A 27213-nucleotide genomic window follows, 5' to 3' on the forward strand; every position below is an offset into this window, starting at 1 on the left:
ATCCATTATGACTTACTACATTAACCTGTAATCTTGCAATGTTAATCACTTAAATAGGTTTCCTAGACAAATTTATTCCCAAAACTTCATTATTTTACGTTAAGTACTTTTTGATGTTGTGATTTTTTTTACCATAAGTGTATATAAAGTAAGCTAGAAGTAATTGCCATAATTATCAGTTTGAGTAATTGTAGTTTGTTATTAATATACTTTACAGAGATAGCCAGCAGTTGTTACTTCCGTATGTTAATAAGTAGCTGAAGGCTCTCCTTCATGATAGGACTGACAGAACAAAATTTGTGAATGATTAAATGAATGAATACTAGTAGCATTTAAGAAGACTGGTTCCAAATATGAATGTTTTATCTTCCCCCCACTTCCCCCTCCAACTTTGTTTTATGTTTGCCCTTGACACAGCAATGCAAGTAAGTAAAGCAGCGTAGAGAGAAATGGGGAATCATTCTTGTGATTATACAAGGTACAACTCTGCAAGGTGTAATTATAATGGCCTGGTGCCTGATGCTGGTCAGCTGTACATACATTACTGTCATGAGCATGTATGGCACAGAAGACAGAGGTTTGTGGCTTGTCCACTGTGAAAATCAGGATAAAGAAAGATTTATGACAGATGAAAGATCTGATGACAGAGCATAATGTTGATGCAGGTCCAAGTGCTTTGCCGCACACCATTCACTGCATATTATTGAACATGGGGCTCTGGTGCAGATGACAACCATTTGTTCCCATGTTGATCAAATTACATTGTCAATTGTGGCTGCACTGGATCTGAGATCATTGAGACTGGGCCATGGGCCAATGGAAATGTGTCACCTTGTTAAATGAATCCTTTTTCTCATTCCACCAGGTTGATGGTTGTATCCGACCATGTCTCAGACAAACAGCTTCTCAAAACCATAATATCACAGATGCATTCAGTGGGGGCTTTATTAAGCTATGGAGAACATTCAGCTGTGTTTTCATGGGACTTGTGGTTGTAATCAGAGCTATTGTGATAGCTGCAGCCCATATGAACATTGTTGTGGACCATTTGCATCCCTTAATGTTTAATGGCTTCCCTGATGGTAATGACAATTTTTAACAGGATAACTATCCATTTCACGAGGCCAGAATCATGCTACAGTGGTTTGAGGAGTTTGATAATCAACTCGCATGCATGTCTTGCTCACCAAATTTGCCTGATTCAAGTGTGGTGCAACAACTCTTGGACACAACCAGGCTCCAGCTCTGCACCCACTGGACCATAATTTATGGGAAATGCCTGACTATCTTCAGATCTACAGAAAAATGGGAAAACTAAATACAAATAATGGATAGTTTACGCCTTAAAATATTACATTGTGACAAATGAAAAGTGGAAAACTTGCCCTTAAAATATGATGAGGCATAGCTGTCCTAATATAATGAAGATGTAGTGGCACTGTCAAAAACAAAATACACACAAAATCAGCTTAGCAGTGTTGCACATATTTGAAATATTGTGTTACCTAGGCCACAATGCTGGTAGAGTCATCCTGTTAATACTATTACTGTTTAAAAAGATCTGAGGTACAGCAGCCAAAGAAATATGATTGTATTCTGAGCTCATTAAATTTAGCTGCTGTAGGCCTAACACATATTTGAGAGTTATACAGATATTCAAAATAATATAACATGGGCATCTACAATAGGTAAACACTATAGTTTTTCAAGTGATTATGAGCCTAGTGTTTTGGAGCACTAAAACACAATATCTGGGGGTAACACTACAACAAAGTATGAAATTGAATAAAAATGTGAAATCAGTAGTAGGAGAAATAAATGAAACAATTAAATTTGTAGGGGTGTGTGAAGGTGGTGATGGGGGGTTAATATGGTGTACCTGTGAAGAAATGGCATACAAGATGTTCTATGTCACTGTTCTAATATTTGAAGTTCTTATCAGCTAAACCTGGCAGCAGTCATCAAGAGAATTCAAAGATACTCAGCAATGACCATAACATGTCAATGTAGGCCACATCAAAGTGTAAAAGAGGTGTCCAGTGAATGCAGATAGTAATCACAAGGAAAAAAGGTAACACATTGAGAAATACTGTTATATAAATTTAGAAAAAAAGCATTCAAAGAACACTGCAGTTCTTTTACCATTATCATATATATGGTATTTGGTGTACATTGGCACTGAAATCTCAAATCACTTGGTGGTTTCCCCAACAACAAACTCAACATCAAGGGAACTGTAGAAACCAAAAGTCATATAATTTCTGCAGGATGCTTCTGGTGGTGTTTCAGTTATGCATCTTGGTGACATGTTTTGCAACATCTCCAAGCATTTTGAGGTAACAGTCAGTGCCTCTTTTCATGTAAATTATCCATTCCTCAGGTGTACTATATATTTTATCTGTATGCAATACTGTCACTAAACAGCTAGCTATTATTGTTGTTTATCAATCAGTACTAGAGAACTGTGCACTTGGATCAATGGAGCATGAGAGGCAATAATCCAGAATGAAAGTCCCATTGACTTCTATGGCATAAGAAAACTTCTGACTTTATGTATAATCATATTACAAAAACCTCACTTTCTTTAGTGATGTTGCTATATTATTCTGGAATGTTAATCAATTATTTTTATTACAATCACTCAAATTTAGAATAAATTATATTTTTGTAATTTATTTCACAAACTGTAGATACATTTATTTTCACTGTGTTGATTGTAATGTTACTTATTTATTACTGGCTTCTGACACTGTAGTCTATCTTCACATCATCTGTATTGTCACAGTAACTGTTCTTAAACAAACACAACAGTTTCAATGTCATACACAATAAAAACAAAATTGCTATGCTGTTTTTTATACAAGTTTGGTTTTAATATCTGTGACATAGTAACAATTGTGTTTCTGTAAGCTGGGTTACTGTGTCACTACAACTGATATAAAGATAAGCTGTAGTTCCTAAAGCTAGTAATCAATAAATAATAAAATGGCAATCAACAGACTAAAAACATGCTTATTGTTTAGAAATGTCCTTATTGACAAATGTGTCCAATATTTAATGTTGTAAACATCACAGTTTTGCATATGCATTATTATGCATGTTTGAATCTTCCTCATAAGAAATGAAGTTCAAGTAGGAACACAGAAAAGTTGTCAAGATGAATTTGTTGATAGGGTGAAAGAGAAATGTTAATCTGAATGAGAATAGCTTATATACTTCACATTTGAAAGTGTGCAAGGTAATTATTCAGGAACAGTTTATTAAATGATTGATTAACTCATTTGAAAAATGACTGTATTTAAATTATTAATATTCATCTTTTGGATATGCAGCTCTTGTCCTTTCTTTCCACATTTGCAGTTAAATTATAGGATATGGATTCTACCTTTTTCCAAACTCACTGCTAAAAAGAAAAAGGAGTGCATTTGCAAAGAGGCAGAACCCATGTCCTATTAAATTACTAAATAACAAAGAATTGGGATCTAAAGATTTTGAAACCTCTGAAACCTAAATGTGGAAAAATTTAAGCTAACAAAGATGAGCAGGAAAAGCAATCCTGTAGTGTTCTAACATAGAATTAGTGCTGCTGGGATAACATCGCAGTTTTCCAAAAAAAGGAACAAACACTCAAGGTCAGTTCTAAGAAAGGCAGATGGTCAACTTTTGTTTATTGGGAGAATTGTCGGAAAATATGGTTCATTTGCAAACGAGACCATGTACAGAAAGACTATCAAGAAATTTACAACACCAGCATTTGTGATTAACTGCAGAATGATCCTACTACCATGAACGTACATCTCATAGAAGGACCATGAAGGAAATAAGAGAACTTAGGCCTTGTACAGAAGTATACAGACAGCTGTTTTTTTCCTCAACCCATTTCCAAGTGGATCAGGAAAGGGAATGACTACTAGTGGTACAGGACACCCTCCACGATAGACCATATGATTGCTTACAGAGTATATACTGTAGTTTTATTCAGATAAGAAAGAAATGAGGAATGGTAATGTACACAAACTTTTTTAGGAAACATACAGGACAGTCACTGAAGCCTCCATATCAAGCAAAACGTAGGACCATAGGACAAAACTATTAATGAAACTGATGCGTCACACTCATAGTTCATAAGGCTCAATGCTGTTCTAATAATTTTTTTTTTTTTTTTTACTCTCATCTAGATGTTAGTAGTATTACAGCCTGTAGTAGTGTATAGTCTGTTATCCAGGTCTCGAGGTAACAGAATTTAACAGGCCTTTGAAAATTTTTGTCTATTTGTTTGTGCAACAGAGTAACCTTTTGCTACAAATACACTGATTATTATCATATGTCAACTAAATAACTACTTTTATCCTTTTTCATGACAGTGTGACATCACTTTTTCTTTCTTAACATGAATTTAAAGTCTCCAGTTAACTACATAAAATCCAAAATAATTCTGGTATGAAATTTTGTAATAGATTTAACAAAAACATCAACAGAAATCATTATCATTTGTTAAATATACTGAACATTAGAAGTTAATTTACAAAATGAAATTACACCAATGGATGCAGCATCAAGAAGGAGTTGTATGACATAAATGAAAGTTGGTAGGCATGTCTCTACATCTGAAATATTATGTCTATTCAAATTTTGCACCAGGGTGCAAGTGGTCTAGAGACTCCCACATGACCCTCATGGATTTTGATGAAATTTTGTATGAACATTTACACATGTTCTCAATGAACACTGGTGAAGCTTCAGTTTCAGAAATTCAATACTTTCGGAGATACAGTCACTTGTTTAAGACCATAGCACAGCTTTCTATAGTGTGTCCTTGAATTTTCAGCAACTTTGAGAGGAGATATCTCTGTAAGTATTTGCATGAAAGAAACAAAACTTGGCCATCTTATACAACGTCTAGAGCTCTTTAAAGTAAAATATTAAGTAAAGGATTTCTGAGCAATTTTCATATAGATAATTTGAGGCAAAGTTGGGTGAAAAAATTGCTGTTTTTAAAAAATTGCGAACTTTCGTTTTTTATATCTTCAAAAGTAATTGTGGGATGTATATGAAACTTTGCACACCATCACTCACCAACACAAGGTCTTAGAATATAAAATTTCATTCTCCTATTGCTTTCCATTATTTCACAAATCTAGGGTAAAGTTGATGATTTTTCAAAAAGTGCTAAAAATAGGTATTTTTAGTCAAATTTCTCAAAAAAGTGTTTTCTCCAAACTCTTCTAAACTATGGTCATTAGAAAGCGCATATTCTAAACTATCTATAAAAGTGGATTTGGTTTTGCAATGCAACCATATAAGGCCCAAAAAAGTAGCATCTTCAAAGAGGCGCACTGTAAGTTTCAACACTTTTTCTGGCACTCAAATTATATCTGAAATCTTTTATTTTGCCTTATATAAGTTTATTAATGTCTGGGATAAGTGAAATAAGAAGTCCTGATGAAGAGGACCTAGCTTAAGTCCGAATAGCAAAAGAATAAAAATAACAACAATGTTATTTCTTAATTGTCACCTCCCCCCCCCCCCCCCCCCCCACTCTCTCTCTCACTCTCTCTCCTCTCTCTCTCTCTCTCACACACACACAGACAGACACACACACACACACACACACACACACACACACACACACACACACACACAATTATTATTAAGGATGAATGTAAATCGTAAAATTTATTTGCATAATCATCTAATTATTAGTTGCCTGTTTAATGAACAACACCAGCTTACTGATGGAAAAGAAGTGTATAAATGAGTTGCTATGGTCCATGATGGCTTAACCACTGCTAGTTTCATTTCACCTGAGAAAACCAGCATTCCCATTGCCATAGGGGCCACGCCCGATAGCTTAGCAACAACAGCCACGGGTGGGTTTCTTTACCAAAGGATTCCAAGCCTGATAAGGGTTTCTTTACACGGTTTCCCAAGCCTGATAGTAAAATTATTTAAGTGCCCTGTGTAAAATTAGAAGGCACTCTTGGGTTCCTTAGATTGTTTCCTCTAACCTATTTCAATTTTTGATATGCTACATTAATTTTCTGATGAATATCAAGAGGAATGGTGTAATGCCGGCCAGATGAATTTACTGATGGAGCTGGAACAACTGCAATAATGTGGTGTTCTGGAACCCAGCTTTTGTCACTTCCTGGTGGCCAATAAAATGAATTTGCTGGACCATGTGGGTGCATAAAGTTTATTGACGCATCCCTTTGCTCTGTGGAGGTCTCACAGATATTCCCAATCCGCCACACGTTTTCATAGATGCATGCAATATATTGTCCTTGTTGGAGAGCAGACATTAATATACCTCCTTCATTACTGTGACCCATTTTAGCTAGAAAAGATGAACAATCATTTGAAACTCTGCTGACCTGAATTGTTGTTTCGTCAATAGGTGAAAAGTGATGATTTTCTCTAGTGCCTGCAACTGTTTGTCCAAGTTTAAACCTCTCATCTTGTGACACAATATTTTTTTCAATTTCATCTTTACTGACGAAAACAAATTTAATTTCATTAATGTTTTAAGAGCAGAAGTGAAACAGATCCAGGGGGGTAAGAATTTGTCCATTAAGTGGCCGTTGCAAGCTTGCTCTTGCTGCTAACTGCTTTGTTGTACCTCCAATCCCATCACTAAGTGATTTCCCATGACTAGTAGCAAAAATTCCATTCGACTGTCATTCCAAAATCACTTTTATGATAGCACAAATTTTGGAAATTCTTGAAATTTTTATATTGAGCACTTGGAGCCATCACTGAAATAATGAATGTGGGATATCTGGACAAACAGTGCTTTTATATATTTGATGAGCTCCTTGATAAAAACGTGAACTGTAATAGTGTCATGCCGCAAACAATCACTGATAATGCAAAAACTTAAAGATTGTACTTTCTCATTTTGACGGAAGTAGATAACAAATGGATGAATTGTTGCTTGACTATTGTCCCAGTGGAAGCCTTGCACAGCATCCTGAATGATAAAAGAATAATTTTCTGCAAAATCCATCAGGACAACAAGCTCTTCATCTTTCAGATGACATTTAAGGCCTTTAAGATGCAAGCTTTCTTGCTCGGCAATGTAATGATGGGATGACAGACTCCATATTTTATTTTTTACATCTTCAATAAATTCATCCACTACCATTTACTTCAAGTCCAGTGTGGCCCAATCAGTATGTATCCATTGCTTAAACACAATAACTTCATGTGGCTCATGACCTAGGAGATAGCTGGCAAGTTCAGATGCTATAGCTTTGGGCCCAGGACACCTTTCACAGTGATGTAGCATGCACTGTTTAGAGTTCAAACTGCAAACTGCCTTGCTGAGAATCTCCTTATAATTTTCACTTATACCAGCTCCACTAAGCATACGCTTAACATTGTGGTGAATTGCACAGACATAAACTGCAAGCATTCCAGCTGATCCTACTGTTACACACCATTTGGGTTTAAGTTCACAAAACTTTGAGAGCCCTATTTCTGGACTATTTATATTCTTATAGATAACATACATTTCCCGTAAATTGCAAAGTAACAATATTTGCTGCATGCATGTATTTCTATCTAAAAGTCTAGCTGAAATACTATCTTTTTTTCCAGGGCACGCCCTACTATACTCATCATCTTCAAAAAATTTTGCACTCTACTAGCAACTTTTGCTGGTAATTTCCTGCTTTGCCTATTTTCGGGAAGTGCCAGAATGCCCTTCTCTTAAGCTTCCGAGCATTCTTCACCATTCTTTCGGACATGCCGAACTGAGCTGCTGTTTGTCTGACTGTACAACTTACAGGTGCCAAGGTTAAAATTTGCATCTGTTCTTTATGAATTGCATTCTGCATCTTGGCACAGTTTCCACATTCCTTAATTTCACTAGCATCTTCAGTTTGTCGGTTAACTCCCATTGCATTTACAATTCTGTTTTTAAACACCATTTTGAGCCTTTTCAATTTTCTTCTTCACATGTTGGTGCTTATCTCTGTAGCTTACTGTTCTCTTCACGGGTGATATACCGATAGACAATAAGCTACTATTTAATTCTTCTTTTGGTGTAAAGTCCTCTTCAGAATGTGATGATGAGGCTGATAAAGCTTCGTCCAAGTGTTTATTTAAGGTAGTCCTGCGAGCCAGACAAATTTTCTGACCTGGCTTTATGTTATTAAGAAGCTGCTTCTTCAACATATCAGAAGCCTTATTAGCTGTTTCAGTATCAAGAGTGTGAATTCCTACCTTAACATTATGATTCACCTTCCCAAAGGGATTGAAGCATTTTTTTGTAACCTCTCATATTGTGCCAATAACAGGGCTTCATGGTGTAGGCAAACTTGAGAGGTATTGTCCAGCTTTGCTTCAGAACATTGGACCAACAACTCTTTTTCCTCATCACTAAAATCTGCAAACCATTTTAAAGCAGCTTTTTTGGCAAAGAAAGTGACATGACACTTCGTTCCACTATCTCCTTGCCCAATTGAGCAGGAAGGTGTGCTGTTCCCTTCTGCATCCATCTCTAATCGGTAACTAAATAATGTATTTGACCTCTAAGTGCAAATTATAATCTGTTTAAATTTCAGACAAATTGCTACTGAATGAAATTATACAAAATGTATAATACCAATGAAAAAAATCTAGTAAGAGATATATGCTATAAAAGACACAATCAAAACAATTTTTTGTAAATTAAATTACAAACTTTGATGGTCTTACGAATCACTTAACAAGACATGAAAGATGGGAAGAAGTATATTCAGAAAATAATGTGAATCAGAAATTCTCCAAATTCATGTCGGAGTTTAAGATAATATTCGAAGAAGCCTTCCCCAAAGCACTAAGTTCTACTGGAACATCCACCAAAAATAAGTGGATTACCACAGGAATTAGAAAATCTGCCCAAACTTTTAAATACCTAAACTCTATAAAAAAACAACAACAGTGATCCAGATTTTCTTCATTACTACAGAAACTACAAAAAAATCTATAGGAAGGTGCTCAATGTTGCAAAAAAAAAGGCCAATGATAGACTAATAAATCTAGCTAAAAATAAAAGTAAAGCTACATGGACTATAGTGAAACAAGAGACAGGAACAGCAACACAAAGGCAAATAAACACCCAAATCAGGAACAAAGAAAACCTAACAAGTACCCCAAAAGAACTAGCAAACTTTGTTAATTCTTACTTTAGTAGTATAGCTACAAAGTTACCGGAAATTTTTTCAAAATCTCATAATCCACGAACACGGGAATATACATCAAATTCAATGGTATTGCTACCCACTACTGAGGAAGAAGTATGTAATGTGGTAAGGAAATTAAAGAGCAAAAATTCAGCAGGTTTAGATGAAATTCCAATGTCTGTGCTGAAAAAATGCATAAATAGTATCAAAGCCCCCCCTAACCAATATCATAAATGAATCTTTCAAAGCCGGTTGTTTCCCTGATTATCTGAAACATGCAAAAATTTTACCTCTACACAAAAAAGATGATGTAGAAAACATTGAGAACTACAGGCCAATTGCCCTACTGTCATCATTTTCCAAAATAATAGAGTCCATAATGAAGAGCAGACTTATGAGCTATCTAAACAAATACAACCTTCTTTCAAATGACCAATTTGGTTTCAGACCAGGCAGAGATACAGAAATGGCAATAGCACATTTCACTAAAGTGGTTCTAGAAGCACTGGATGAAGGCAACTATGTATCTGGCATATTCCTTGACCTGTCAAAGGCCTTTGATACAGTTGACCACCAGAATCTATTACTTAAGTTAGAAGCACTAGGAGTAAGAGGGGTAATCAACAAATGGTTCCATTCATACCTTAAAAATAGAGTACAGTGGGTAGAGATCTCGCATGTCTCCAGTAGATCAAAGTTCATAGAAAAACACCTGTCAGATCCACAGCATATTAATATTGGGGTCCCTCAGGGAAGTGTGCTGGGTCCGGTGTTGTTCTTGATTTATATAAATGACTTTCCACAATATATCCGACATGGAGAGAAGATATTCTTTGCCGATGACAGCAATATTATAATCACCAGTGAGACATCAGCACAAATGTTGGAAAATTGTAATGAATCACTGAAAGATGTCTACAAATGGTCTACAGAGAATAAAGTGACCTTAAATATTAAGAAAACAAATAGCATACGCTTTAGAATAAACAGAAAAAACAGTCCCCTAAAGTTAAAGCTACATAACACCTCTGTAGACGAAGTGCCCACCACAAAATTCCTAGGGTTGCATATTGACAGCCAGCTTAGGTGGAGTGAACATGTTAAAAAACTCACAAAAAAGATATCTACAACGTGTTACGCACTTAGAGTTCTCTCCTCAGTATGCAGCGATGAATGTCTAAGAACTGTATATTTTAGCTATGTACATTCAGTCATAAGCTATGGGATAATTTTCTGGGGAAATAATGTACTCAACTTACAAACAGTTTTTAAAGTGCAGAAGAGAGCAGTGAGAATTATAACTAAAAGCAGTAAGTGGGCTCACTGCAGAGAACTATTCAAAATACTTGGTATTCTAACTGTTCCCTGTTTATTTACGTTCCACACTATAGTATATATAAAGAAAAATATAGTGAATTATAGTACAAACAGCATTTTACACAGCTATAGCACAAGAACAAGCCACTGCCTTCATCTAGATAGGAGAAACAAGCATAAGACCCAAAAAAGTTTCTTGTATCAGGGTGTAAAATTGTATAACAAGCTGCCACAGGAAATCAAAGAAATTAACAGCATGTACTGTTTCAGAAAAACTCTTAAACTGTATTTTCAGGAACACTGTTTTTACACAGTAAGTGAATATTTAAATGTTTGAATGTAATTTAAGTGACATAATGACATTGTATTGTATATTCTGTAAATGTATAACAAGCTGCACAGGACATCAAAGAAATTAACAACATGTACTGTTACAGAAAACCCTTAAACTATATTTTCAGGAACACTGTTTCTAAACAATAAGTGAATATTTAATTGTTTGAATGTAATTTAAGTGATAAATGTCATTGTATTTGTATACTCTGTAAATGCATATAAAAGTGTCAATGTATCTGCAAAAATCACTGTATCCAAACTGACAACATCCATACATTGCAAAATGTCTACGGATGGCTAATCAAATAAATAAATAAATAAATAAATAAATAAAAGCCACACTCAGTCAAGAGAACCCACTCACTATGCTGCAAACACACCACTGAAATACAGATTGTTCAAACAAGGCTCACAATAATGAAACAATCTGATTGTTAAAGTAATTGTTGCCATTATATTTTCTATAAACAGTGAATCTTTTGAATTTTCTCTGTGAAACTAGTGGTTACTTATTGACCAAGGCAGTAGGCTACATTTAAGTGTGATTAAATACAAAATTAAAACTCTTAGATGTTTAACCAAGCAATTTCACATGTTTCCCTAATAACTTTAAGACAAAAATTCACAGGCTACAACACCTAGGTATTAAAATCTCTGCAATATTGATTGGAAAATTTACATCACTTGATGCATGATTCAAGCAAACCGATTCTTTATTGGAAAAATGTTTTATACAATTTAATCCAAAAATTAGGTCTTCATTTTCCACTTGTAAATATTTACAATTTTGATAAGTACAAAAAATATGAAGCTGTTATTCATTGAATTCTTTATGATCTCTCTTTTTTTTCTCAAATGAGAAGAGTTTTATGCAGACGAACACTTATGATAAAAGCAGAAGGGCTACTTCTCATAGTTTTCAAGTTTTTATGACAGTTTCATTGCCTATTTACCAGATCTTTTTATTTCAATTATTCAAGGCACTAATAAACATTTATTAGTCATAATAAAAGGTTTCAGATATAATTTGAATGCCAGGAAAATGTGTTCAAACTTCCAGTGCGCCTCTTTGATGATGCTACTTTTTAGGGCCTTATATGCTTGCATTGCAAAACCAAATCCACTTTTATAGATAGTTTAGAATATGCTCTTTTTAATGACCATAGTTTAGAAGAGTTTGAAGGAAACACTTTTTTGAGAAATTTGACTAAAAATACCCATTTTTAGCACTTTTTGAAAAATCGTCAACTTTACCCTAGATTTGTGAAATAATGGAAATCAATAGGAGAATGAAATTTTATATTCTAAGACCTTGTGTTGGTGAGTGATGGTGTGCAAAGTTTCATGTACATCCCACAATTACTTTTGGAGATATAAAAAACGAAAGTTCGCATTTTTTTTTAAAACAGCAATTTTTTCGCCCAACTTTGCCTCAAATTATCTATATGAAAATTGCTCAGAAATCCTTTTCTTAATATTTTACTTTAAAGAGCTCTAAACAACGTTGTATAAGATGGCCAAGTTTTGTTTCTTTCATGCAAATACTTACAGAGATATCTCATCTCAAAGTTGCTGAAAATTCAAGGACACACTATAGAAAGCTTTGCTATGGTCTTAAACAAGTGACTGTATGTCCGAAAGTATTGAATTTCTGAAACTGAAGCTTTACCAGTGTTCATTGAGAGCATGTGTGAATGATCATACAAAATTTCATCAAAATCCATTATGGTCATGTGGGAACATTTCTCGATATTAGACCACTTGGCACGGAATAGGCCACCATGAATAGGGATGTGGAATCGAAATTGATTAATAATTGCTTGAATAATTGGAAAAATTGATTGGAAAGAATAGTTGAGAAAGTTTTGAAGATAATTTATGAATCTGTGCACAATTTTGGGTGAACATTAACTGATATCAGTATCAACAGACCTGGAATATCATTACATTCAAGGTCAATTAACATAATTTGCATTATGTACTGCTGCTTGCAGTAGTGTGCATTACCAAATAATCACTGAAACCATTGAAATTGTTGAACTGTCTAGAAGTTCTTAAACACACAAAGTACAATATTTTTAGTATAAGTAAACCAAGTGCCTATCAAGTCTTAGTCATTACCTTCACATTAATTCCAGTGTATTAAGTCTTGAGTGTGACAATGTCAATGCAAGAACACTCCTCCATATATGGCGCTAATTATTCTTGTCTGCCTGGAACCTCTTGGTGCAGGATCTTGGCAGTGAGTGAAATGATGAACAGATAGGAGTTGAACTTATAACCATATGAATAAATATCCCTTTTCTAATAACTTTCTCTGATACTTTTAATGAGTGGTTAAAATACACATTTTTAACAATGTTGGTGCAATGGATCCAAGCATACATCCATGCACTACCACTTCCTGAAACAAAAGGCTGAAGATACATGAATTAATAAACTGAAGAGCATATTTCTTACTTCATTTTATACAGATATTTAATGATGTATCAAAACATTATCCTTGCCATAAAACAACTTGTTAATTTACTTTTGGCAGTGTGTCTGGTTTATATCTCATTTAGTTTACATATAGATTATATATAAGAAAAGGAAAGAAAGAAAAATAATATGATTCAATACAACCATTAATATAAGAGTGCCACTAGCAGTGCCACTATGAGGATGCAAATCAGATTTGCTTTAAATATATAATGTAATGGTCATGAGCATTAGTTACCTTTGAGATTGAATCTGGTGAGATGATGTCAGTCAAAAATGCCTTTGAGATGACAAAGATGCCATTATCAGCACCTCACTGAGTTTAAACGAGGTTGAGTAATAGGCTATGAGAAGCTGGATGTTTCTTCTGGAATATTGCAGAAAGACTTGGCAGGACTGTGACCATTGCACATGTTGGCAGCAGGGGTCACGAGAATGTATGGTCACAAGAAGACTAGGTTTCAGATGGCAATAGGACACTACCAAGTTGGAAGAACATTGTGTTCAGCATATGGCTCTGGCATATTGTACTTCATCTGCAGCAGAAATTTGAGCAGCAGCTGGCACCACAGTGCCACAATGAACTTTTACAAATTGGTTACTTCAAGGACAGCTCCAAGCCTGCAATCCACCAACCCCAAACCATCACCATTTGTGACTTCGGTGGTCTCAAGTGATAGCTTATTGGAGGGTAGGGTGGAGGTTTGTCGTGTTTTTGGATGAAAGCTGATTCTGCCTTGGTGTTAGTATAGCTGTGTGGTTGTTAGAAGGAGGCCAGTTGAGGGCTGTGATCAGTTTGGCTATGTGCTAGACACACTGAACCTATACTTGGAGTTATCAGCCATGGTGCAATTTCATACAACAGAAGGATAACTATCATGGTTGTCCTGTGCAGCTTGACTGTACATTTGTATGTCTGTCTGGTGATTTGACCTGTTGTGCTGCCATTCATGAACAGCATTCCAGGGGATGTTTTCCAACACGATAATGCTCATCCCCATACCACTGTTGTGACCCAATATACTCTACAGAATCTTGACGTGTTGCCTTGGCCTTCTTGATCACCAGACCTGTCTCCAATTGAGCACATATGGGACCTTATCAAATGACAAGTCCAGCACCTTCCACAAACAGCATTAACCATCCCTGTATTGACTGACCAAGTGCCACAGGTTTGGAACTCCATCTCCAAATTGACATCCAGTACCTGTATGACACAATTCTTGCATGTTTGCAAGCTTGCATTAAACATTCTGGTGGTTACACCAATTATTAATGCACCAACATTGCACATTTGCAATGGCTTATCTCACACATACATTAACATGTGATCTTGCGATGTAGATGTTACCTAGACAAATGTTACCTAGACAAATGTATTCTGAAAATTTCATTACTCTACATTAATTATTTATTTGTGTTGTGATTTTTTTCTGTAAGTTTATGTAGAATCGGTCTGTTATACATATAAAGCAGAATGTAGGTGTGAAACCTAAAGAGCAATTTGAGTCAAATTTGGCACAGAAACAGCAGGCCTCATGAGTGTCAGCACTGTGGGGTTTATTACCTCTTAGCTCCAACAGATGCGTGTATATACAGGGAAAAACGTGTTTTCTCCAACCCCTGGCATACATGCTGCCCTTCAAAACAGGCATGTTGTGTAGGAACAGTATCGGCATGCCAAATCAGCCTGCTTTGAAGCACATCCTGCATTTGAATGGCAAGAAATGGTTGTCAGGAACTGGACATGTACACCTCCAAGCACATTGTGTTGGAGTACTATCAGTCTGCTTTGACTTTCTTTCCATGGTGGCTTGCACATGAGGGGTAAATAAATTATTTTCAAGCCCATGATGTGTAGTCTGTCTTGCATGACAGGTGTGTTATTGTAGAAGTATCAGCCTGCATTGTTGAACTATATTTCACGGGATACATATGATGATAAGCATGGCTGGGAACAGGCTGAGATGGATAGAGGAGGGTAGGGATGAAGTGGGGGGGGGGGGATGGAAAGAGAGAGGGGAGATGGGCCTGATGCATAAGGTAAGTGGAAAGTGTAGAGGGTTCTGGGCAGGAGAAAAAGGTAGATGGGAGACAGATATGGAAGAGAGAGCGGGAGAACGATGTGGTTGGACCACAGGGGGAGGAAGATATGGTCAGAGGGAGGGGCTGGAGGAACTGGACAAAGAGTGGGGGAGGCAGAAATGAAGAGACAGCGAGAGTGGGGAAGAGGAGATAGACAGAGAGAGGCTGGAGGTTGACATGGTCAGATAGAGAGAGGAAGACATGGACACAGAGAGGTTTGGAGGAGGAGAAGGAGGAGGAGGAGGATGAGGTGTGTTCAGTACATGTGTGTAATACATACTTGGGCAAAGCCATGGAGAAAAGGCTAGTATCCAAATAAATGAAGCTACAAGTTAGATCACACATTGCTAAACATGTATGCAAAATAGTGGCATTTAAGTAGTGTAAATACAAGAGACAGCTTTCAAAATGCTCATATCATTGATATATTCTTTCTTGCAATCACCTTTGGGTAAGAAAATAATGCTCTTCAATTACTGCAGCTGCTTTCTATTTATAGACTTTGTAATATGTTTACATATTGAAATCCTATAGAGTTTGTTTGTGATCTTTGCAGTTAAATTCCATACAAATATGCTCTATCAAATATTCTAGCACATTAGAATTAGTTGTTTATGACAGTGATACTTCTTATAGGATAGTAACTTAATTAATATTAACATTAATTATACAGAATTTTTATTTTGCAGAAGGTGGTGTATTTGCATCTGAAGAAGATGTAAAGAATCTGAATGACAACTTTGATGCTTATGTTGCTCATGAGCTCCGACTGTCAAGCAGAGAAGAGCAGTTAAGAGTCTCTGCAGAAATTCGACAATTTTATTATGGTGACAATGAAATTACTTTACAACTTAATGACTCAACTGCCAAGGTAACCTATACTCTTTAAAATTTGATGTGGCAAGAAATACATCGTGTTATTTATTTCTAGAATCAGTTGTTTGCACAGTAAAATAAATAAAAGGTATCTTGTAATTTACTATGTAATAGAGTACTGAATTTTAAAACAAAAGTACTTTTTCTCAAATAGCTATATAATTTCATTTTTATGACAAATAGGCATGTTGTGATAACAATGTAGAATGTGTAGAGTACATTTCTATTGTATAGGGTATAATTTTCATGCAATTAGCCCCGTAACTTAAAACACATACTGCTGAAACTATCATGCATCAACCATGTATAATTTTTTTCTTCTTGTCCATTGTAATGAACATTTACCACCGACACTGGAATGCCAAAGAAACTGGTATAGGCATGCCTATTCAAATACAGAGATACGTAAACAAGCAGAATACGGCACTGCTGTCAGCATTGCCTATATATGACAACAAGTGTCTGGTGCAGTTGTTAGATCAGTTACTGCTGGTATAATGGTAGGTCATCAAGATTTAAGTGAGTTTGAATGTGGTGCTATAGTTGGCTTGTAAGCAATGGGACACAGCATCTCCGAGGTAATGATGAAGTGAGAATTTTCCCGTATGACCATTTCATGAGTGTACCATGAATACCAGGAATCCAGGAGACCATTAAATCTCTGTCATTGCTGCAGCCAGGAAAAGATCCTACAAGAACAGGACTAATGACAACTGAAGAGAATCATTCAAAGTGACAAAAGTGCAACCCTTCCACAAATGGTTGCAGATTTCAATGCTGGACCATCAACAAGTTTCATTGTGTGGGCCATTCAATGAAACATCAATGATATGAGCTTTCAGAGCCAAAGGGCCACTCATGTACCCTTGATGATGGTGCAACACAAGGATTTACACCTTGCCTGGATCCGTCTGATGCAAACGTTGGACTGCTGTTGACCGGAAACATGTTGCCTAGTTGGATGAGTCTCATTTCAAATTGTATCAAGTGGATGGATGTGTATGGCTATGAAGACAACCTCATGAATCCATGTTCCCTGCATGTCAGCAGAGGACTGTTCAAGCTGGTGGAGGCTCTATAATGGGGTCTGGCATGTGCAGTTGGAGTGATATTGGACCCCTGATATGTCTAGATATGACTCTGACAGGTGACATGTATGGAAGTGTCCTCTCTGATCACCTGCATCCATTCATGTCCATTGGGCATTCTAATGGACTTAGGTAGTTTCAGCAGGACACGGCAACACCCAACATGTCCAGAATTGCTACAGAGTGGCTCCAAGAACACACCTCTGAGTTTACATACTTCCACTGACCACCGAGTTCCCCAGACATAAACATTATTGAGCATATCTGGGATACCTTGCAACACGCTGTTCAGAAGAGATCTCCACCCCCTTGTATTCATAGGGATTTATGGACAGGCCTGCAGTATTCATGGTGTCAATTTACTCCTGCACTACTTCAGGCATTAGTTGAGTCCTTGCCACATCATGTTGTGCCACTTCTTTGTACTTACAGGTGCCCTACGCTATATTAAGCAGGTGTACCAGTTTCTTTGGTTCTTCAGTGTAATACCTAATAGAGGACTTCATTATAAATTAAGCAGTCTATTTATTACCATTCCTAAAGAGTATATGCTGATTTCCATCTTATCCAAGGAAATAGAGTAACAGGTACTGACAGTGCAGCCACCACACCACTGTTGATATGGTGTGACATATAAACATTGCTTCCTTACACATCCTTCTGTTAACATGAAATATAACCATGAACTTGGTGTGTGGCTTCATTGCATATGCAGATGTGTACATGATTTTTATAGACTAGCAAAATGTAGCAAATGCTAACTGATGCTATACATGAATTTCCGAGGACAATGACACTAAAACAAGAAATTAATTTTATGACTAGATAAATGACTTTTCAAAGCTGACCATCTGGCCACAGAAAAGTCACAGTTAAGGAAATTTTGGTATTGAGTAACATCGGAGCATGACTCTTCAACTTCTCCTGACATAATTTGTAATGAAATAGCTCATAGATGAACAGCTCAGTGTCAGGGTCCAACATGTTCAGTATTTCAGAAAGCAACCACATTCCCAACATCAAGTGTGCTTATGATGATGGCAGTGTGGTTGCTTGCTGAAATATTGTGCCAATTGAACACCAACATCTGGCCATTCACCCATGAACTATTCATAATGTCAAAATATGATAACTGTAACAGAGCCCACCTCAGTAGACAGGAATTGTATAGATGGTATATCTGCTGTCACTGTGGACTGTTTCATCATACCAGTCCTTTTTTAAATTTGTTTAATATCTTTTACAATTTCATTCATTAATTTGTGATACAATGACTGGCATTATAAACTTCAAATATTCTCAACAGTTGACAAATGACAATATATCTCATGGCAGTTTTGGTCTTGTATACATTTCATAGTAAAATCTTTTAAAATTGTCAAAATTTGTTTTATCATCTTTGCAAGTTAATACAATTGAACTTTCTTATAATGAAATTGGTTACAATGACAACTTGGCTATAACATCCTGATTTCTGTGATATGGCCATATTTCTCGTAAGGAACATACTTCTCATTCTTGCTTAATGTGAAAAATATATACACATGCACATCATATGTAGTGTCAATATCAGCCTCATTTTGCAACAAGACTTTCAGAGAATCAATGTACTGTATAAGGAAATCTATTGTTGTTATATGGCAACCTGGCACATTCTTCTCTCTGCCCTTCTGTCAACAATAGGTGTAGTATAGATTCATAAGCTTATTGTTACCCTAGTGCATTCATACTGCAGTAGTGGTGACAGTCACAGAACTAATGAACAGTGTAAGTGATGCCACTTCCCATGACGATTTGTTATGAAGTGTGTGGGAATTTAGAACAGGATTACTAGTAAAAGCTTTGACAGTAGAAGAAAATGTAAAAGCGATTCAAGAAATCTAGAATGGAGCTAAACAGGTTGACATGTGTCATCAATTTGGCCTCATAAATTCCATAGTCCAAATGATCTGGAAGAACAAGGATAAAATTGTTAATGTGTTTGAACAAAACGGATCTAAAATTAAGTGGTTATGAAAAGCTGAATGAAGCGAAATGTATGAAATGCTGCTTAAGTGGTTTAAGCAACAGAGAAGCATCAATGTACCCATTAGTGGGCCTCTCCTTATGGTGAAAACAAAAAAAATTGCCAATAAATTAAAAGATGAGGAGTTTGTGTGCAACAGTGGCTGTATTGACAGATTCAAGCAACATCACAGTACTACTTTTGGCAAAGTGAGTGGTGAAGCCAACAGTGTGAATACTGAAACAATCAAACAATGGCTCACTACCATGTGGCCTATATTTTGTGAAGGATATGCAGACTATGACATATTTAACACAGATGAGACTGGCATGTTCTTGAAACTGACACTTGACTAAGCTCTGAAATTCAAGGGTAAAAAATGTGTTTGTGGTAAGTTATCTAAAACTAATAACACTAATAACAGTTCTGGTTTGTGCTAACATAGATGGAACTGAGAAGAAAAAATTGCTCATGATAGGTAAATTGAAAAGTCCTTTGTGTTTTTAAACATCTAAAAAATCTCCTAGTGCACTACAATGCTAATAAAAAGTCATGGATGACCTCTGAACTCTTCGAAGTTGAGATAAGGTGTTGGGTCTGGGAGCTTAGAAGTCAGAAAATGAAGATACTGGTTCTTCTCCTAGTGCACTACAATGCTAATAAAAGTCATGGATGACCTCTGAACTCTTCGAAGTTGAGATAAAGTGTTGGGTCTGGGAGCTTAGAAGTCAGAAAATGAAGATACTGGTTCTTGATGACAACTGTCCATCATCCCACACTCTTTCATCTGGTAAATATTAAACTTGTTTTACTTCCTGCTAGTACAACAAGTTTATTGCAACTCCTGGATGAATGAGTAATTAGAGGTCTGAAATGCCACTATCATAAGTTTATATTACTGAAAATGATACAATACATTTAGAAAAAGCAGGATTGTTCTATTACACTGATGGATGTGATGAGATGCATTACCAAAGCTTGGAGCTGGGCCACAGCCCAAAACATTAAAGAACTGTTTCTGTCATACAGGAATCACAACTGAAGGAATAAATGCCACCTTTAACTGAAGACACATTCAATGACACTGATGATCTGCCACTATCTGCATTGCTGCCAGGAATCAACTGTGATATCTCAATCAGAGTGACTATGAAATATATGCAACAGTAGATGATGGCCTTGCTACAAGCAAAGTGCAAACTGAAGACGAAATAGCAAGCAATGTGTAGAATCAGGGCAACAGTGAACATGAAGTTGGTGAAGATGGCGATGGAGACGAAGAAGAAGAGGAAAAAGAAAGAAAGAAAGTGCTTATCCCTACTGTGAATGATGCCTTAGAAACCATTAGAATTATGAACATGTTTTATGATGCTGGGGGATGAAGCAGTGAAATTGCAAATGAAATAATGAACATACAACATCATTTAGAAAGTGTGTATTGGGCAAATAGACAGCAGAGTAAAATGACTGATTAATTACCTCTGTAGTGTTTCACCTACTTTAACGAATTTAAGTAGGCAGATGGCAAAACAACAAGGGAAGTAAAATTATCCCAGTTTGCTTCATCACAACTCCTAAGTAAATAAATCTGGTGAGAACTCAACATACTGCTGGATGAACTGTATTTATGTAAGCTTAAATTTTAATTCTGTATGTAAAATGAAACAAGTCTAAATAAATTTGTTGTTTTCCATTTGCCACCACAACAGACTGAAAATAAAAATCTCAGTTATAGCAAAATAATTTTCAAGGTCCTTTGAATGATGTCATAGGCACGTTCTGATGTATTTATTTGAAGCTAATCTCACATATCTCAACTGGACATTCAATAATGGGAATTAATGAGCTTGTACTTTTGCAGCCCATTGAAGTCAGTTTCTTCATTCTGGGTAAACCAAGTTTTACCTCTGCATTGGTTAAAGTCTGTAATATTTAATTGTATTAAATAAAGGATTTTCAGAAATTGAATCAAAATTATTTCTTTTGTTTTTGAGAAATAAAAGTTGGACTACAATTTAAATGATTATATATTGCATAAAGCAATAGAATTTTGTGCCATGGCAAAGTCGTCTTGAGCAATGCAAGTTAATGTCAAAAAAAATTGACTATAATTAGCACAACTCTTTACAGAAAGCACTTCCTTACAGATAACTGAATGAGCTGTAGAAAGTGAGAGGTTACTTTTAACACCGACTGTGACATAATGCATACATAAACTGAACTGCATGGGACCCAAATTTAATCATGTATAAAGTTTCAACAACATATGTTGATGATTTTCATTAATAAGTGTCAGTGTGGCTCTGGGTCAAATGCCCATTGAAATTCAAGAAAAGCTGTGTCCATCTGAGTGCTCTGAGTCATGAACTTCTCGATGTCATATGAGAAAGAGAGGGTTGTGTTTTACATGACTGGTGTCTATGGAATCCTTGGTGGCTGGCATGGAGAAGACTATTCTTTTTAAGATATCTTATTACTTTTTAGCTCAGAAGACATTCTAAGATTTTGTAACAGATGGCTCTCAGTTACAATGAAAAGTAGTTTTGTATACCAATTCTGCTACTTTTCTTGTGGAAGGGTGTGGCCCATGCTTTCTTCCAACCATAAGGCAATTTTTTATTTGAGAGACCTGTTGGATATTATTTTTAAAAGGAGTCCAAACTCAGCTGCACATTCTGTGTGGAACATGACTGCTGTTAAAGTTCTGTGGAAGTTATTTTGATAATTATCAGTGAGAGTAGATTAACACTGATCATAAGTGATTATTGATGTACCTTACATGAATAGTCTGCAGAGGCCTCTTCTATCTCTTAATGTGTAAACCAGCTCATTTCACATCCTGTAAAGTTCTCTAAGATGATGGAACTTATGAAACATGATGTGTGAATGTTTGAAAGAATTAATGCAAATAACATCACATCATAATTTTGAATTCTCTTGTTAGGCAGGATTTTGCACTGATCATGATATTGTTTATTTTGGTTCCAGTGTTCAGTTTTGTCTGCAGCATTTTGTTAATAATACTAAAATTTTTCCTTTGTTTACAGTTGGCATCAGATCTTAGTTTTACGGAAGGAGTAGATACTGTTATACGTAACATGAGTAGAAGTTCTCCGGAACCTGTGTACTATTATCAGTTCTCATTCAACGGACCACTCAATGTATACCCTGATTTTCCAGGTAAATTGTCCTTGGAAGCACCAAACCTATATAAATTTATTTTTTTGTACATGTATCTCATATTAAAGAAGTTGAGTAGCTTGTGTCCATATCTTATGATACTTCTTCCTAATATATAATTGTAACAATAAATGCTGTACATTCTCGTAGGAGCTTGCCATGGGGATGATACAAGATATGCAAAAAACTATGTTAATCTTGAACCAGATTCTGCTGGATACAAAGTTGGACTGCAATTGCTTCATATGTGGGCCAATTTTGTGAAATACGGGTGAGTCACTAAACACTTCATCAAAACAGAATCAAAGCAATGATTCAACTTTTGAAACTTAAAACTAAATTTTTAATTTTTTTTACTCTTCTTATTTTCTTTTTGCAGTGATCCAACTCCAGTTATTGATGAACTACTTACAGAAGACTGGTATCAGTATGAAACAAACAACACAAATTATTTAGAGTTTGTTTCACCTCTTTATACTGGGACTGGACTGAACAAGGAAAGAATGGATTTCTGGCACACTGTAATGCCATAGATAAATTGTTCAAGGAAACATACAAAATGAAAATAATGAGTATAAGAAAAAGCTGAATATATGTGAAATATTGTTAATTTTTGTTGTCATTTTAGTTATTGGCAAAACTGTGATGTATTTATTAATATCATTCACCCTTCCTCTGCCATTATTTTAACATTATATGCAAACATAGAGATTCATTTTCCATTCTTATATATTCTGTATATTTGTTGTCTTCATGAGTTAAAATTACTTTATACCTAACAGAAATGACTATTTTCACACTAAAAATAAGGTATTGTGATGGAGAAATGCACAGTTTTTAAAATTATTTATATGAATGAGCTACATAATTTCTTGTAAATATGTTTCAGCTATCACAAATACTTACCAAACAGCACATGCATTGAGTCGTCAAGAGGCAAACACAAAAAAATTGACAATGGATTTCTTCCCCAAGCTAGCATAATTTTCATTCTCTTTTGCCCCTCTTGATGACCCAATCCTGCCTTCAAGTATCACAATTTGATATTAAGTATAATTTGTTCATTATTGCCAACTAACATCTGACAACTTAATGCAAAGACTGTTTGAATTCATAAAATGTGTAATAAATATAATAAAGATTAATTTTTTATACCTTATATTTTTTTCATTCTTTATTCAATATGTTGTGAGCACTGTTCGCTATTTTTATCCTATCCCCACAATGAATGAGCCTGTAAGAACTCACATGTAATGGTCAGGAATTACATTATCAGATGTGGCATAATGGTACCTATTATTCTGGTGAAAGTGATTGCACTTAGGTGATAGTAGACTACCTTGCACAAAGTGGGTGGGTCCATGTGTCAACATGAAAAAAGTTAAAATGTTTTAATTTTTATTTTAGTAACCTAGCTGTACAGTGATTTCACGGAGATTTTAAGATTCATAAAAAGTAATTCGGAAGTAAGGAACAGTAATACACAGGACTGTATGTTGTTGAATTTCATCAGCATTTTGTTGAGAAAAATTGGAGGAAGAATTTTATGGTCACTTGTGCAGCAGCATGCAAATACAGTTTTGTCTGCTTAGTGTTCTTATTTTTGTACTATTCCTGTTGTCTTGTACATATCTTCCTTCTCCTCCTCCTCCTCTTCCTTCTCCTCCTCCTCCTCCTCTTCCTCTTCCTTCTCCTCCTCTTTCATCTTTTCTGCACTTAAGCCTGCTGGTTTATAAATAAAAAAATAAAATAAAAAAGAATCATTAGCTCCGGGGGTTGGTGTGATGGATGTAGTAACTTCTTTCATTGGGGTGATTGTAGTGGCATGGGAATTGGGAAAATGAGCGAGACTCATCAGTGGTTCTGTAGGCTATGCAGCAGAGATGGAAAGGTTGTGGAACAGGAGGGGAAAATTGCTGCCCTTCAGGCTGAGTTAGATGACGCTAGGCGAGAACTGGGCAGGTTAAGGGGGGAGGGTAAACAGGGGTGGGAAGTGGCAACAGGCATAAGGAACAGGCCAAGAAATTCTTTTGACAGCTTTATTATTAATGTACAAAATAGGTTTGACCTGTTGCCTCAGTCAGAAACTGATGAGCCTCTCACAGAAGTAGATGTAGACAGGGCTCAACAAATTTTCAGCAGCAAATTGAATAAGAATGTAGGGAAGTCTGCAAAGAGAAAGGAAGTCTTGTTGCTAGGTAGTTCACATGCAAGGGGTGTGGGCCAACTTCTGCAGGATGAATTAGGGTCAGAATACCAGGTCACAAGTTTTTTCAAACCTAGTGCTGGACTGGCGCAGGTTACAGAGGATTTAGGTTCACTATGTAGAGGCTTTACTAAGGAAGATACCAGGGTTATTGTGGGTGGGCCGGGCAACAGTATTGACAGAGATCCGGGGTACAGCATAGAGTGTGACCTGGCAAAGATTGCATCAACATCGAGTCATACCAGTGTTGGGTTTGTGTCGGTTCTGGAGCGCCACGACTGACCTCATTTGAGCTCTTCTGTCAGGAGAGTTAATTTGGAGTTGGAACGGCTACTTGGATCTGGTGCAGGGTCACACATTGGTGTGGTTCCTGTTGATTCACTCTGTAGGTGGGACTCTACTAGACATGGCCTACACCTCAACAAGAAAGGGAAGGGTAAACTGGCTGGGCTGATAGCAGGAAATTTAAAGGGGGGAGGAACTACATCTCATGGTGGAAACTCTTTTTTAGTGTAAGATCAGTGTCCAGTGGGAAACTCAGCCAGGCAAGTACTAAAGATGTTAAAAATGTTCAAGATACTCACAAAAGTAAAGTGAAAAATAATGTTAGTATATTTCATCAAATATTGGGGGATTGAAGAATAAAACTGATGAGCTTCTGCTTTCTTTAGAAGACATAGAAACTCAGAATGTAATAGATGTACTATGCCTGTCTGAGCATCACATTGTCACTGATATGCAAAAGGTTAGCATCAATGGGTACAAATAAGCTGTACATGTAAGTAGAGATAATATGATGAGAGGAGGAGTTGCAATATATGTCAAAAGCTTCCACAATGTAAAAATTTAGAAACTAAAAAATGTTGTGTAGAGCAACATATGGAAGCATGTGCCACTGAACTTAAACTAAACGATGGCACTTTCATAATTGTAACAGTGTATAGGTCCCCCTCAGGGAATTTCCAGCTATTTCTAGAAAACTTGGATGCTTTGTTGTGCTATCTGTCAGACAGGGGGAAGCAAATTATCATTTGTGGGGGTTTCAATGTTGATTCCCTGAAAGAGTGTAATACGACGAATGACCTTGTAGTATCACTCAGTTCTTTCAATTTGAGCTCCGTCATTGATTTTCCTACTCGGATAACAAAGAGCAGCAGTACATTGATAGATAACTTTTTTATAGACCAAGATAAGTTTAAGGACATAAATGCTTATCCTGTTGAGAATGGTCTTTCAGATCATGGTGCTCAGCTAGTTACAGTACATGACATAGCTCCATGCAGTATATAAAATCAGACTTTCAAAGCAGTGAGTTCAATTAACAATATAAATATTGCAAACTTTAGGGAAAGCCTACAGCAGCTAGACGGGGATGAAGTGTATAAGGAACCCGATGCAAACTCGAAATATAACTTATTTCACGATACATTTTTAAGGGTATTTGAAAATTGTTTTCCCAAGAAAATACACTCCTGGAAATGGAAAAAAGAACACATTGACACCGGTGTGTCAGACCCACCATACTTGCTCCGGACACTGCGAGAGGGCTGTACAAGCAATGATCACACGCACGGCACAGCGGACACACCAGGAACCGCGGTGTTGGCCGTCGAATGGCGCTGGCTGCGCAGCATTTGTGCACCGCCGCCGTCAGTGTCAGCCAGTTTGCCGTGGCATACGGAGCTCCATCGCAGTCTTTAACACTGGTAGCATGCCGCGACAGCGTGGACGTGAACCGTATGTGCAGTTGACGGACTTTGAGCGAGGGCGTATAGTGGGCATGCGGGAGGCCGGGTGGACGTACCGCCGAATTGCTCAACACGTGGGGCGTGAGGTCTCCACAGTACATCGATGTTGTCGCCAGTGGTCGGCGGAAGGTGCACGTGCCCGTCGACCTGGGACCGGACCGCAGCGACGCACGGATGCACGCCAAGACCGTAGGATCCTACGCAGTGCCGTAGGGGACCGCACCGCCACTTCCCAGCAAATTAGGGACACTGTTGCTCCTGGGGTATCGGCGAGGACCATTCGCAACCGTCTCCATGAAGCTGGGCTACGGTCCCGCACACCGTTAGGCCGTCTTCCGCTCACGCCCCAACATCGTGCAGCCCGCCTCCAGTGGTGTCGCGACAGGCGTGAATGGAGGGACGAATGGAGATGTGTCGTCTTCAGCGATGAGAGTCGTTTCTGCCTTGGTGCCAATGATGGTCGTATGCGTGTTTGGCGCCGTGCAGGTGAGCGCCACAATCAGGACTGCATACGACCGAGGCACACAGGGCCAACACCCGGCATCATGGTGTGGGGAGCGATCTCCTACACTGGCCGTACACCACTGGTGATCGTCGAGGGGACACTGAATAGTGCACGGTACATCCAAACCGTCATCGAACCCATCGTTCTACCATTCCTAGACCGACAAGGGAACTTGCTGTTCCAACAGGACAATGCACGTCCGCATGTATCCCGTGCCAC

The 27213-nt window shown here is 37.0% G+C and overlaps 1 protein-coding gene across 2 annotated transcripts in view; it reads left to right on the forward strand.

Moving 5' to 3' along the window:
- LOC124596021 (esterase FE4-like) overlaps positions 1-23629 on the forward strand; it is a 150332-nt gene extending 126703 nt beyond the window's left edge. For both annotated transcript variants that reach the window (XM_047134980.1, XM_047134979.1), the window contains exons 8-11: positions 16076-16257; positions 22403-22535; positions 22686-22806; positions 22915-23629. In XM_047134980.1, coding sequence (XP_046990936.1) covers positions 16076-16257; positions 22403-22535; positions 22686-22806; positions 22915-23068 — 590 coding nt within the window. In that variant the 3' untranslated portion in view covers positions 23069-23629. The remainder of the gene's footprint in view (positions 1-16075; positions 16258-22402; positions 22536-22685; positions 22807-22914) is intronic.
- Positions 23630-27213: the final 3584 nt, after the last annotated feature.

The sequence above is a fragment of the Schistocerca americana genome, chromosome 2 (assembly GCF_021461395.2).
Source record: "Schistocerca americana isolate TAMUIC-IGC-003095 chromosome 2, iqSchAmer2.1, whole genome shotgun sequence".
In the NCBI taxonomy this organism is placed as follows: domain Eukaryota; kingdom Metazoa; phylum Arthropoda; class Insecta; order Orthoptera; family Acrididae; genus Schistocerca; species Schistocerca americana.